Consider the following 15794-nt stretch of genomic DNA (forward strand, 5'->3'; position numbering starts at 1 on the left):
AAATATTTGTATCTACTTTAGTGTGTTTGTATGCATACTCCCAAATAGCATAATTTCAATGCAGTGCTGAATGATTTCACTAGAACTTAGACTACACTTCGGTTACAAACCACAGTTTTGATTACAGCACAGATGCATGTAGATGAGAATAAAAAATTAAGATAATTTGGATGATCTTTGACCATTATTTTCATCTTCCTTATGCCATGATAGTATAAACAGCAAGTGAAGGAGTTTAGTTTGCTGAAATGGTTATTTAAACCTTAGAAATAAGAGGTTAAACTTTACTGTATTTCCTCAAGATTTGATTTATGACAGGCATTAACATAACTGCTGCTCTCCGAAATTGATTTCATTTTAATGTCGTAACTGAAAATATGGAATATCTGCAATTAGCAAGGATGTAACTTGCTCTCGTGTGCTTCTACTTTGTATTGTACTGTGTTTGGATTCTCACACATCTGCTTTCCTAGGTTAGTCTCTTTCCTAATGTTACAGATTTGTTTTCTTTCCTCTCCATGTGATAAAGAATGAAGTTTTTCTATTTGAGACAGCATATTATTCAGTTCTCTTGGCATACACTGCTTTGATTTTTATTGGCTTATTTGCTTGCAAAATACTTTAAGGTTCTGAGAAATTTTGGTTTTGTTTTATGCTGTGGGATCTTGTTCCCAAAACCTGCAATAGGTTCTTTCATTATTTTCGTATTGGGATTATACTGATCTTAATGCGTTGTTGTTGGGTACCAATTTGAATTTGGGCAAGAATTCATGACAGAAATCTTAAGGAAATTCCAGGAAATTTAAAAATAGTGGAAATAAAAATATTGCCTTAAGCATCTTCATGCTGCAGGTAGCACAATGTGTTCTGGCTAGGAGAATCTGTCAGTACAAAGAGGAGTGCAAAGATGATAGCACGGATTGATATAAAATTACTGAATCAAATTGATTTAAATCAGCAGGCAGAAAGCTTTAATCAATTTAAATTTTACTTTGCATTGAGCTTTTTAAAAGCAGGTCCAGTTAAAGCAGGTTGAGGGGCCTGTTCACTCAATTTTTAGTATCTCCAAGCATCAAGATTCTGCAACTTCTTGAGGCAACCTGTTCCAGGTCTTAACCACCCTCATGGTTTAAAAAAACAACCCACAACTAACACAAAATAACAAAAACCAACCTAACTCCTTTTTTCCAATCAGATTTTCCTGTGTTCCTACTTGCCTCTTGTCCCACTGCTGTGCATCTTGAAGAACAGTCTGGCTCAGTCTTCTCTACCCTCCCACTAGATAGTTGAGGACAGTAATAAGATCTCTCCTTTGTCTTCTCTTTTATGGCTGAACAAATTCAGTTTTCTTAGCTTCTCCTTGTAATGTCACATGCTCCAGCCCTCTGATCATCTTGGTGGCCCCTTCCACTGGACTTGTTCCTCCATTCTCAACTAGCAGGACAGTTAATAAAAGCTTATGTGTTGCATAAAGTGGTACTGACTTGTGGGAGCAAGGGGCTGTGTGAAGGGGAGTGTAGCACTGAACTTTGTGAAGCAAATATGCTGTGAAGGGATGCCCGTTAGGTCATCTAGCAGCCTTTGGGTAGGATGAACTCCCTTGTCTGGTGTAGAGGCACTCCAGGGCAGGTTCCCTGACTAGCTGCTTCTAGATAGTCCATGAGGAGGGTTTAATGGTTGATATAAAATTTACTGCTTTGAAGACACTTGGTGCTACATAGTCCTGTGTTTTGATTTAGCAGAGAGATACAGCAATATACTGAAATGACAATGCAAGCATGGTACAGCAACTGCAATGTACATTTGGACCACCATGCGAAAGTGATTCCCATTACTGGTCTCTGTATGCCTACTATCAGGATGTTGGGCATCCCCAGTTCACCAGGAAGGAATATGTGGGCTAAAGCCATCTTGAGCCTATTTCTCTCTTCAGAGCTCCTTCTGTTGGTTGTTCAGTTTTTATATTTTATGTTGGGCTAAGCCGTGTATATAGCACCCCCCCCAGACACACACACCTCCCCCCCGCCCAGGTCTTGCTAGCTGAGGAAGACATTACACTCTACTAATTATCTTGGAGAAGGCTGTTTACACAACCTATTGACTCACTGGTACAGCCATATATCTAAAACAAAGGTTACCCTCTAGTCCCTCTTGTGTTAAGTTCAGAGTGCTTTACGCCACTTGGTGCTCATTCCTTACATCTCTTCCCTGAGTTCATCACCCTTGCCCATGTCCTCTGAGCCTTCTTCCATTGTAGGGGTTTGTTGGTCAGTAACGCAGGCTGTAGCTCCAAGACCGTTGTAAACATGTTCCTTGTGAACTGATGGGTCACGTGTAACTGGAGAGGTGCTTGCCTGTACTGGCTGCTCCTCGCCTCAGAGTTCAATACATGGATGTTCTGGTCACATGAGGTAAATATGTCCAGCTGCACAAGGGTGAATGGAGTCACGATGCTGTCTGGAAAAAAAGAGGGCGAAAAGCTGTAGGGCCACAAGAAACGGCAGCAGCCTCAGATACAGGTTGATGATGTAGCTGGGTTATTTTGAAGGGCTTGAATCTACTCTAGTGAAAACAGGGACCCGAGTTTAGGGCCTTAAGTGGATCCTTCCTTACTATGTAGGTGACCCTGCAGGTGGATTTTAGAACAAATACTTGTACCTGGTCACAGTCCTTTTTGTCTCAGTGTGGTTGGAAAGGTGTATTTGGCATGGCAGGTGCACACAGCTTTGGGAATAGGAGTGTCACTGCAGGAAGGAGAACCAGGAGGAGATAACCAGGGAGTAGTCTTCAAAGACTTCAAAGGGTTAAATGATCTGCTCTAGGAAATACAGCAGTCATTCTAAGATTCATCACCATGACTTTGACACAAAAAAGAGAATACGTAATTTCTTACTTGCCATCTGTAATAATAATCTGTTCAGTTTCTTTGATTATAAAAACAACAACCGCTGTGATGAGGATATGTTTTCACAGAATAAGCAATTGGAGATGATTTCCCCCCCCCCTCTGCATTTCTTGCAGTACAAAGTGGTATGCATATTAAAGTATTTCTGATCTTTAAAGGAAAGTTAGGACACCCTCTACTGGCTATTTTTGGAAATAAATCTGAGCTACAGCCTACCAGTTTGGAGTCAGCAGTAGTTAAACTTAATCTGTACAGCAATTTTAATGTAGTCTTTTTTTTTTTTTTTTAATGGGTTTGAGAGGAGTTTAGGGTTTTCCCCCCTGCTATGTCGTTCTGTCTCTGGCTTCAGCAGAGTGAATCTGCCTGTGATGAAACTGTATTTTTAAATACAGTTTGTTACAGCTCTTAGGCTAACAGTTCTATAGGTACAAATGGAAATAGCTAGATGTTATCACAGCTTTTGTTGCCTAGTAACCAAAGCCCAATGTATAATTTCAATGGGATAAATCTGATCCACTTGCCTCTTTTCATTTTTAGTAGCTGAATACATGTAAATATATTTATATTTAAATGTCTTATTGTGTGATAACTAAAATGTATTGAAATCTGTACCTTTACGAATTCAATTACAATGATTTGACTGATGTAAATTTCCCAAAATGAAGAGTGATCCTGTAGTTCTTGTAACATTGCTTTACTGTTCATGTGAGTGAGTGAGTGTCTCAGTGTGCCTGTGCATACAAATCTTAAATTCTTTTTTGCATACTGTTCTCAAATTTCACCTTTCCATTTTGTTCACTGATTTGATGATTTACATATTTTTCTACTGAATCCATTTAAGCAGTCAAGGATTGTTCTCAGAGTTATTTGCTCAACTATACTGATAACATACCTAAAATTATCTAGGACTCTGAATTAGTTACTGAATTTTTAAGCAGGTGTGAAACGTTTGCTTCATTAGGACAAGTTGTGTAAATAGATACTTGTACTGGATTTCTAGCCTTGATTTTTGGTATGTAATTTCATGATCATATCTTATCCTAGAATTCACTATCAAAAGAGTTATCTACTCGCTGTTATAACTAATCATACTGTAGTTCTAGTAATGGAAATTGTATTACTAATATTATCTTCACATTTTCATAAACGTATGCTAAAATAAAATGAGTCACTGTACTGTTTTAACCTTGTCATTAGTAACCTTTAAGCTTACTAAATTTGTTTTGAATTGTGTGACTTTGTGACACTTGTGCCTATTACATACAGACCTTATCCACTTATTTTGTTAAACTTATTTGATATTTTCAAGGATTATCTAAGATTTAAACTAGTTTTTAGTTATTTTGCTTAGCAGCAATCTGTGTATCTCAGTGCAAATGCATTTGTGTTTTTCCTTCATTTCTCTTTCATTAGCAGCTGATATTCAGAGCGAACTCTTGTTAAATGTATGATCTTTCCTTCTTACTGTCTACATTGATAGCCAAATATGTAAAACAGATGCTATAGTGGATTATTGCTTCGAATTAGAGATTAATACCATGAGGAACAGAAAGACGGCTTTCAAGCAGGCTTCCGTATATGGCAAGCTCAAGGGAGAGGAACAGCCATACATAGCAGAAGCGGGACCCAAAAATGAAATTTAAAGCAGACATTAGCTTTACAAGGTTGTATCACCTGAAGTCCTTTTTGTTTTAGTTTGGGTTGTAATTGTTAGTTTTATTTCAAGAAAAAAGTCTAAAGAGTAAACAATAACAGTAGCTCTTTAGAAACCAAGTAGGTAGATGCTTACAGACATGATGGTAAATACTTGATTCTACAGACAGTTACTAAGACTAAAACTTCTTCCAAAGAGCAATAAAGTAGAAGTATGTTCTGCAGCTTTCATGTAGTAAGTGTATGTAACACACCTGTGTAAGGTTTCTAAATTGTTTTATTCTGCTCTTTCAGCTCTCTCTTTATTCTTCCAGTTTTCTTCCTGTTTGACTCTCTTTAATTCTACCCAAGTAATTGTTTAAATTAAAAGCAAACATTAACAGGAGTAGTGCAGCCATTGCCTTTGATGTGTTTTTTGCTTAGTTATTATTGATGCAGCCCTGTAGTATATGTTTTCTCTATATGTAAGTGAACAGTTTCAAGATTTACATGTTAAAATCTTGCCTGTTGTCATCCACTGAAGATACAAGCTAACATTAATTTCAGACTTGAATGTTCTAAAATGGAAGTCTTATTAAAGTTACTGTTAAAGGCACAGAAAATGAAAATATTGTGAAGAAGAAATTGTAGATAGCAGTATGGAATTTTGCTCAAAGGCACAATTATAGTTCACCTAAATCTCATGTTTAAGTTTTAGTGGGCAAATAAAGTGTATGTTAGACAGTTTTTAAAATTCTTCTTTACTTTTTGCTTGCTTTGTGGAAGTTGAAGGACAATATGTCATTTACATTATTTCCTTACTGATACGGATTTTTAATGAGTTACAGAATATTTTATGTTCTCAGGCTTTTAAAATGCCTTAATTGTTGTTCTTCCAAGAAGGTCACAGACTTCTTCGGAAGCTGGAGTCCTTACTAGAATCAGTGGCATAAAAATGCTTATTATCGATGCTAAAAAGTGGTACAATGTCCAGTGCTTGCATGCAAACAAGATTTACATATTCTATCATGGTCTAGAAAACTTTGATTTAAAGAAATATCTAATGCCAAAGGTTTGGAAATGAGATGTAATTATGGAGCGTTGGGAACAGTAAGAACAGAACTTGTGAATGACTATTGGGAAGAGTTTACATGAAGTGTGAGAATTATAATTTATGGAATGATTTGCCGGTGAACACGGTGGTAGAGATGTTGCTTGTTATTTTAAATCTTAAATGATATTTGCAGGGAGGTAAAGTCACGTTAATGTTGGGTTTTAAGTTCTTCAGTCACATAATGCTGAAATTTTCCTCTCTGTTTTAGTCTTATTTTTTAATGGATTATTTTGTTTTGTTTATTAATATTGAGAGTAGTCTTGTATAAGATCAGAAGTGAATTGGGATATTGATCACGTGTTGCTTCTTACAGGTACTGCTCCCAGCAGCTGGTCTCTTGCAACTGCAGGATGTGAAAAGGACTTGCTGTGAATTTTTGGAATCCCAGCTTCATCCTATCAACTGCTTGGGGATTCGTGCTTTTGCTGACATGCATGCATGCACAGATCTCTTGAACAAGGCCAACACATATGCAGGCAAGTTACCATTAGTGTAGCATATAGCTTGATATCTGTGCATGCGGGTACACACACACGGGTTCCATGCCCACCCAACCCCACCCAGAGGAAACCAAATTTGATCCAGGATATTGCAGACATGTATCTTCTGACAAAGAGTGCACCTGATATGAATGTCTAAGAGAAGTGAAGTCTCCTGTCTGGAACATAGTTATAAGCACAAAGGGGCAGCATCTTCACAGCCTATCAGGGCCATACAAGGTCCAAGCAATTTGTAATCCAGAAAGAAGCTAGCTTGGTGTTTAAAATTTTGCACCATCACTTAGGGGAGGAAATCAGGAATGAAGAATTAAAGATCTGGCAACTGCCACAAGCCAAAGTCTGTAGGAAGTACATGGGGGAAGAAAGAAGACAAGGGCATGCAAGGGGGGCTATCTGTAGCCCCTGTACTGCACTGGCTAAGAAGCAAGAAACATACCATGAGTATTGTGTTATCAACTTGTCTTCTGAAAATGCTACTCATCTAGCCTAAGACTTGAAATTTCCTACTATATAGGGTACGTGTAGTCTCATTCTTCTGCCTTGACACCAAGGAGATAGAGGTGCATCTTCTAACTAACGGTATAGCTCAACCAACAAAATTCTACTTTCCTCGTAAAGAGCACTTGCCATTGGATTGTTTCACATTTTTTTCTGAAAAAAACATTCATGCAATTCTTAATTTTATTACTGAAAGTACATTGTCATGGTCATCTTAAAGACTGTGTTATTCATATCTGTAAGAGGACTGGATCATGTCAAATCTTGACATTTTTGAAAATTAGGTTCTTGTTTTGATTGCTGTTGTGAATGAAAAAGAAATTCTGATTCTGTGATGAAGTAACAGTAGTGTTGTATGGGGGGGACAAGGGAGAACAATTATTCCTTTTTTCTTGATGCTGCTGAGGTCTCAGATAGAAGAATGCTGAATTGATAGATGCCAACAGGCTGAAGTGAATCCAAGGAAGTCTAACATGAACATGTTAAGAAAACAGACTGACCTATGACAAAGACTGAGAGAAGAGAATCCTTTCAGTCAAGAAACTAAAAGGCTAGGAGGATGAGAAGGAATGCAAATCTTCCTGTGCGTAAAAATGACTGAGAATGAGTAAGCTTAACTTGTGAGGTATTTTTAAAGTTGTTTCAGATATTAAGGAAAAATCCAACTAACACAGGTCAGGCAAGCTGTCTGTGGAAGTTACGGACTTTCCACTGCTAGGCAGCTGTAAAAAACCTGGTAAGACTAACTTCTGATTTAGGTTGATCTAAATCATGTCTGTGTGCAAAACCAGATGATTTGAAGTTCTTTCTAGCTTACATTTCTACTATTCTGCAAAGGCTAAAATCCTTTTTTTTTTTCTTTTTTCTTTATATTTCAAATACATTTTCTGCTGTTGGAAACTGATACACATGTAGTTTTAGAGAGTGTGTTACTAAATTGGTAATTTTTAACATAATGGATTAAAACCTTGTTTGACTGTTCTTGATGCCAAAAAAGGTTGTGAAATGTAGATGACTAAAAAGTAAGCAAAACATTGTGTAAGCTTGTAAGTTTGTAGCGTAACACTATGACCAAAACTAAGGCTTTTAATTTGTTCAGGTAGCAATGATGTTACTGTTCTTTTGTGTGTAGAGTGCCTTGAGGTCTTGATGCTTGAGTCAAGACTGAAGACGTTATACTGAGGAAATAACTTTTTAATGGAAGCTTTTTTTAGTGAATAAAAAACCCCTCTTTTACAGGGTCTAACTTACTAGCCAGCAAAGTAGTATAGTTTGATTAGAGCTTTGGCAGTGAATATTCAGAGAGTGGGACAAATTTGTTTGGAAATTCAGAAGTCACGGGTTGTCAGGACTCTCAGGCATGCCTCCTTACATGCAGCTTGCACTATCTGCCCAGTCACAGATCTTTTCCTGTCTTTTCAGTCTCTCTTGGATGTTTCATTTCTACTTCAGGTTCAGCAAAACCAAATTGCTTTCCATCTAAACACCTTTCCCTTCTCCCTGTCTTCCTCTGTCACTGGTGACTTCAGTGTTCTCCCAGTCATTCAGGTTTGTAAACTTGACAACTTTAACTCTCTTCTGCCATTTTCTCTCAGCTACTGAGCTGTGTGTTCCTCTATTTTTTTCTTCCCTCCCTACCAGATCTGCTCTACATCATGTTTCCCTTTTGGTGCAATGTAAATCCATCTCTGCCATAACTTCCTCTCTGTTTGCTAAGGTCATTTTACTACTTCTGCAATATTTCTTTTCCCCCTGGATCAAATTCCAACTTCTCATCCTTGGCTTTTCCAGTTCAGCAGAATTACTCTCACTTGAGTCTTTTATTTCATATCTCTCTTTACTACTTTTGTGCTTGGAACTAACCTCCTTTTTTTCTCTGTAATCAAACAATCTTCCATTTCTGTCAAATTCCTCCAGAAAGCACTTTTGTCATCTATGCTTCCCTTTTTGTCATCATATTCTTGGAGTCCTGCTGGCCCATACCATGAGCTGCCAGCTCAACTCCTACTGTGTTTTTGCTGTATCTCTGTGCTGAATTTTAAAGCAGTGCACACTCTGTTCTTACTCTTGAGATAAATATGCTGTGCATAGTCAGGGTGTGAGCTACTTCATTGCATTGCACTCTCTGCACTGCCTTCCTTAATCCCTAGCACTCTGGCAGGCTTACTATGAGAGCAATACAGAAAAGAGAATTAAAAATGAAATATCCTGATAAGGCTGCAGAAAAAATTCATATGATTGTATTGCTTTTCATAACTTTTCTAAAATGTTCAGTGACTGATTAGCATCGTTAACAGTTAGTACAGACTTAAAACTGGAGATTTTCCTGAAATAGAGCGCTAAGTGCTTCATTTCATATGTCTAGGTCCAAATAATAGGTTTTTTATTGCCTTGAGTAATTTTAGACCTCATAAAAAGAAGGATTTTGATGAATGCTTTCAGTTGCCTTAATTCCTAGAAAATCTGTTTTCTGGTCTAGGTGTTGTCTGCCGCCCCCCCGCCCCCCTTCCAGGAGATTATAGTATTTCTGTCAGGAATGGATGTTTCAGGAAAAAACAGAAGTGCAGCAAACTCATACGATTAGGTGTTTGTCAACAGAATCCTTGGTTGCTGTCTTAAACTGAGGTATACAAATCAGCCATACTCAGAAGTTTTTAGTCTAGTGAAATTGTATTCAAATTATTTATGTATCATTTAAAAAAAAAAAATTCAAAAGCTATTCAGGTTGGTTTTGAAAGTACTAGCTTTTGTAATACTTACCTTACTCAAAGTTGTAATGTGTATGTGACTGAATGACTTCGTGATAATTGTATTTAAACTGTTATGCAAAAAAGTTCTAATTAAATCTTTTTGTCTTTTAGTAATATAATGCCAAATCCAAAAAGCCATTATATTTTTGATCTTTTATGCAATAGGAAGCAAGGTGTACACTTATTAACTAGAGTTACTGCTCAGATATTTAGTGTTTTAGGGAACACATTTTGATATAGCTGTTGCTTAATTTTGAATTTTTTTTTTCTAACTTCTGTTCTGACTATGCCTTAGTAACTTCTAAACTACTTCAGTTACTTCTAAACAATCTTTGTTCAATTTAGTAGTTGAAGCTAATACTTATGTAGATTACTTTCTAGCAATATAAAATCTAAGACCCTGGCAAGACCTTGAGTGCACTATTGCTTAAATGTGTTTGAGAGCACAGGAGCTGGGTCTAACTTGTAACCCTCTCTCTCTGGGTCATTTGGTTCAGGCATTCTTTGCTGTGTTCGGAGAGACTCTGCAAGCAGGACACAAGCAAGTGAAAAGGAGAAGGAAGCTATTTGTTGGTCCTCCTGGGACTTGCAAGCTACTAGGCTGAGCACCGGCATGCTCAGTACTCCTGGTAAAAGCATCCAGGGAGGAAGGACTGTCCTTTGTTTCTCATTGGAATGCGCTGATCATTAGTCTTGCTGGATTTCTGTCTGCTGACTCCCTATTTTTCTTCTGTACAGTTTTATACCTTTTCAGGTCAACGTTTCTCCTCTTGAATTTTCAAGCTTCTCACTGCCTGTATCTTGGCCATCATAGCTTCTTTTTCCCCCTGTTCTTATCTCAAATGGCTCTTTGTACTTTGTCAAGACTTTTTCTTACAACTGAAAAAATTTTCTCAAAAGTCTGAGCCAAAGATATGTGGCTGTGCCATTTCAGAATTAGGCCTTGTATCACAGACAGCTGAACTCCCAGGAGCAGATATTTCGAGATTAAGGCTCCCGAAACTAGAATGAGTACAGAAGAGGATTATTAGATCGAAAAAGCAGTGAAAATATTTCCCTGCTAGAGAAAATGAAAAGCATTTGGATGTTTAACTTCTCCCAGTCTTTGTTATACTTGCTATTTTATATTTAGGAAAGAGAGGCAGGGAGATATTTCTGCTAATAGACAATGATAGCATAAAAACAAATGGATGCCGATGTAGATCAGAAGTTATTAGAAAAGTGAAACTCTCGAAGTTCCTTCCAGCGGGAGTAAAAACCCAACTTTAATTAAAATTGGAGCTTCATAATCCTATGGTGGAGTTGGCTCTCCTGTAGCAGAGTGTGAGATTTTTATAATTTAAGAGAGTCATTTATATGCATCTATGATGCCTATCGAGATCTGAAAATAGTGGACAATTGATACAGATTACTTGGAATGAGCTTCTGTTGCAATTAAACTCTCTGAGATGCTACCTGTTCTTGTGATGTTCCAGAAAGCAGCTCTGCTCTGGGTCTCATCGCACTCGCAGTCAGGGACTACGTACAGCTGAGGTCTCTCGTCCGTTTTCTGTGATGATTCCTACAAAGAGTATGTGGCATGAGCGCTGCTAGTACATCCTCAGTTTTAGTCTGGGATACATCTTACATAGTCTTAGAGGATGTTCACAAAATAGTTTTTCCTGAGAATGTGGTGCATTTTCTAGTTGTCAGAATGTTATGTACAACCTGAAGATAGATTGGTAAAGCCTTTTAATGAAGAGGGGTATGCCATCTTGGATTAGAGAGGCACTTGCTCAGTGCTTAGGCCTTGACATATTTCTTAGTTATAATCAAAGAATAATAATGTACTTCCACTCACCGCATAGGCTGGTACGGGGTTTGGAAACATTGGATGGCCTGTGGAAGAAGCGTCTTTTGAGGACCAGCTTTACACAGCAAACTTTCTTGGCTTTTAGCATCGTGCTGAGGAGATGTTGAAGAAACTTTTGTTGGGGAATCTTAGCATGTGTTGCGAAGCAAGAATTGCTGTGTTGTACTTAACTGTGGGATACAGCATTCTTGATTTTGGTGCTCTGAGTCTAAAACTTTGAGCCCTGACTAGACTTGGAAGCATGCCTGTCTTCCGTAGACTATTCTTGTGTACATTTGTATGCATGAGATTGAAAGGGCGTAGTTAGCAGAATCGTTCTTATGATTCTATTCTGAGTAGCAATGTCTGTTGCTATGCTTCTGTTACCTTGGCTGCTGTGAATTTCATGGTGTTCTCAAAAGCAGTTATTTAAGCATAAAATTAACAAGTAAATCAGACTTTTAAAAAAATATAATTCTGCAGTGATTAGCTTCTGCTGGTTCTCCAACTGGCAGAGCTTGTATCTATCCTTCTGTAATAAGACTGGGGTTCCTGCTTGACCAGTGCCTTGTGTTAGGCCACTAGCAAAGACCTTTTGTCCCAAGTCAAAAAAAATCACAATGTGACATTGTGAATTGAAGAAATAATTTAAAAAACTAGTTCTTGCTAAATATTTTTGTTTCATCTGCTTGAGAAATTCTTTGTTCTTTTAAGTGAACGTAAGGCTTAGATCTTTCCAAGCTCCCATGCTCTGCATTGCTTTAAAACAAGAGGTTATCAGTTCAGAAAGAAGCTATGTTTCTGCAAAGTTCCAGCTGGTTTTATAGCATTATCACATCAGAAAGATGCAGGTACTCTATTTAGTTTCTAAAAAATATCATCTGTTTTGTCGAATGGAAATAGTTGGCCTAAACGAGACGAAAGACACTTATAAGACTCAATATTTGTGATATTTTGTTTCACACACTAATATACATTGGATTACTGTCATGCAAAGATCTAGGGAATATGAGGGGTTTTTCCTTTTCTTCCAGCTGCAGCCTCTGGCACTGGTAAGCTCTGGCCATGTTTTTCATATGTGTTAATGTGGCTTTGGAAGATCTTTGGGAGAAGATTTCTGAAAGTGTACAGAATGTTAAAAAGATTTCTGAAAATGGATATTAAGAGTCGTCAGCTGCTGGAACACCTCAGAAAAATGTTAGAAAATGACAGAAGCCTGTTAATGATGGAACAGAAATTTAGCCAGTCTTCAACAATGTCATACACAGAGACAAACACTGACAACAGCCACTGTCATAAAACAAAAAGGAGAAGATGGCTTACAGGCTTTTATTTTTGGCCACCATGATTCTCTGAAAGGTTTTTAATCTGAGGGAACTTCAGGAGACCTTTACTTCTGTATTTGTTTATTCCATTTAGAAAAGGCAATTAAGCCAGAGAAGGTCTGACTGTAGGTATATTAATGAGTGAAATAGTGTTTGTGAATTAATCCAGAAATGTTTATAGCATAAAATGTCCTGTGCAGATTTCAGATGTAGCTTCCCTTCCTATGTAATTGAAAAATATAAAGTTAGTGTCAATATCTTTATGGCCAGCAAGACTATGTGCCTTTTGGATGGAAGAGGTAGGTCAAGTGCTTACTGCTTCTGTGTGCGTGCATAACACACATCTCTAGACTCATAATGAAAAATACTCAAAAAGTGGGTAAAAAAAGCATTTACAGCTCCTATTATCTTCCTGTGCTCTCCACGCTGGCATCGTTTATTGTAGTTCCAAAGATTTTGTTACTAGCCCCTTTCATGTTGTTAAGAACTTCCTTTTTGTCCTTTTAGTTTGTCCCTGAAGCTGAAGTCCCATCCTACTGGTACAGGGCAGACAAGGACAGATCTTCAGCTATTCACATAGAAACTGTCTCTATTGGTTGTGAAAATGTGAAAATCTGTTTTTCATATGCAATTGGAACAGATATTTTAGAAATGTCCTAAAATGGAAGGGATTTTTTTTTTTAAAGGCAGATTTTAGTTTTGATAATAAAGAAGTAGGATTCTACTTGCTTAGGGAGTGGGAATTTGGGAGCCAAGCCTCGGCAGCTCCTAAGCCAGCTTGTTCCCAGGCTGCCTGACTCTGGAGCCAGCTGGCTTCAATGTCTGGGTAAAGTGTCAAGAAGTGGGGCAGGATTCCAATACGAATTTGTCAAAGTTGCACACTGTGTGGAAAATTCTGATTTGGAAAAAAGTAAGTATTTTATTCTCTCATGAAAACTTCCAGCCAGATAGTTCTATCTGTTTGCTTATCTAGGAGATGTTCATGAAGAAATAAGTATGTTACCTAATGCAACAAATAAAAACCAAGCTAATTTGAGATTTTGCAGGGGACAGATGCATGAAATATTTAATCGTCGTCAAGTTTCATGATGTTTGATGTTAATATCTCTAGATTATTGAAGCTTTCAGGATGTGAGCAATAATATGGGATAATACAAATCCTAACCCAGAAGGCAAAAAAATACACACACACCCACAATATTATTTTTTCATTCATCATTATTGGAAAAAAAGGATCTAAACGGGATTTTTTGAACTCTTGGTACTGAATCATATTAATTCAAAGATGCTGATATCCTCCTTGTTAAAAGGAAGCAAAAAGTTTGAATTTTATAAGCATTATTTTTATATATAATAAAATAATGCCTTCTGTCTTCAACACTTGAACAGCTTTAGATAAATTGCTGTTGGCACATTTTATTGGTTTTTTTGCATTTCCTTGTTCTTTTTCAGTTTCTGATTATTTTGAGTAATCCATTTAGCTGTAATTTCAGTTGGCTTCTGCCAAAAGGTTATCTATCAATCAGTTAAAATGGTCTCCTTGACAACAAGAGATCTGGTTCTTAAGACACAAGTGATTTCACCTTACCTCTTTTTTTGATGACTAAAACTTATACAGCAATCTACTCTTGTATTTATCTTTTTTTTTTTCTGTAATTCCTTCAGCTGAGGATTTGTTTCCAGGTGCTGCTTGAGAACCTGAGCCTGTAGCTATTGACCAAGTAGTTTCTTTTAATTTCTCTTTTTTTTCACTCTTCTGTCTTCTCTTGGCCACGTGCCTTGTTTTATACTTTAAGCACAGAGGCTGACTTCCAGTAAAATAGTCTTAATTTTTGTTCAAGTATTGTATATTTTTTTCAGATTTTATTCTACAGTTCTCTTTCTAGCATGAAAATAGGAAACAGCCTCACATTCATTGTATTACTTTGAAAATTCTCAACTTCTGCTCTTCTGGTTTAGAGGCTGGATCTCTTCCTTTTTAAAAGTTGATTTAGATTTATGACATGCTCTAAAAAACAAGGCTTTTATATATGAGTCTATAAAATCAACTACGTATTTCCAGTTTATGAAGCGCATCCTGTTGGATGTGATCCACTGTTGGATTGGCTTTCTCAAGGGAAGATGAACAAGGCTTCTGAACCTCAGATTTGTTTGAGATTTGGATGAGCGTTGCTTCCCCTTTCTGCTTGCTTCCTAACTCACCTTCTGAGTAGTCAGGCATGCTGTTTTGTAGTACTGTCACTTGAAATTTGGAGTTTATCATAAAACTAATGTATTAATTATATTATAAATATATTTAGAAATATATTATAAATGCTTATTTCAATAAGCGTACCTCCGAAAATTCTACTTCAGCTTACAAAACTGCATATTTGTAGTCTGAAAAGTAAACAGACATGAAGATTTGTAAGGAGTGGAAAAGTAATGGTGGTGTTATAAAAATGGATAGTATTTCTACTTATCCTTTCTCTCCCATTGCCTGAAATACTGCAGAAAATACTACCTGTCCATCATAAAAATTGCTGCAGATTTGGAGGGACTTGTAGTGATAATGACTGCATGAATGAAAAGGCTGGTAGAATGAGGGACTGAAAAGGCGAGGACTGTCTACTTTAGAGATGAAGGCTAAAAAGGAATATAGAATAATGAATGATTTTGAGTGACAGGGTGCAGCTTTCCCTGTCATCATATTCAGCATTAGAACGTGGGGATATTAATTGAAAACTGATTAATGGTAAACTGGGTGTTAAATTTAGATGTTGGGCTTTTTGTTCAATGAGACTGTGGGATTATTACTATAAGAAAGTATTAAAGTCAAGAATTTAACGGGACTTAAGGGGACTGGATTGCATCTTACTAAACTCATTGTTTAGTAAAATGTGGTTAAGGTAAAATATCCTTCTGGCTACCATTCTCTAATCTTTCATGGTTATAGTGAGACTTTTATGAGAGGAGGTTTTATTGTCGTACTTTTAATATATATTCTTGGACTTTTGTCTGAAACAATTTGTACTGCCTGTTTCAAGGAACAGGATGCTAAACTAGATAAAGGACAAGAATTATACTGTGTTAGATTTGTCTTTTTATGCTCTCTAGTCTTTAGTACAGTGCAAAAAAGCTGTTGTACCCTGCAAAGTTGACCTGAAAAATTTAGACTTCTTGATCTGGAAGAATTCAGCATTTAACTTTTTTTTTAACAGCTTAAGACAGTTTGTCAAGCATGCAAGCATGGAGTCTTA

General features: G+C 37.0%; 1 protein-coding gene across 6 annotated transcripts in view; it reads left to right on the forward strand.

Annotated features, from left to right (window-relative positions):
- The window catches only part of KLHL2 (kelch like family member 2), a 59657-nt gene that overhangs the window by 29697 nt on the left and 14166 nt on the right, over positions 1–15794 (forward strand). For all 6 annotated transcript variants that reach the window (XM_069786471.1, XM_069786440.1, XM_069786431.1 and 3 more), the window contains one exon: positions 5965–6127. In XM_069786471.1, coding sequence (XP_069642572.1) covers positions 5965–6127 — 163 coding nt within the window. The remainder of the gene's footprint in view (positions 1–5964; positions 6128–15794) is intronic.

This window comes from Haliaeetus albicilla, chromosome 1, assembly GCF_947461875.1.
Source record: "Haliaeetus albicilla chromosome 1, bHalAlb1.1, whole genome shotgun sequence".
Lineage (NCBI taxonomy): Eukaryota > Metazoa > Chordata > Aves > Accipitriformes > Accipitridae > Haliaeetus > Haliaeetus albicilla.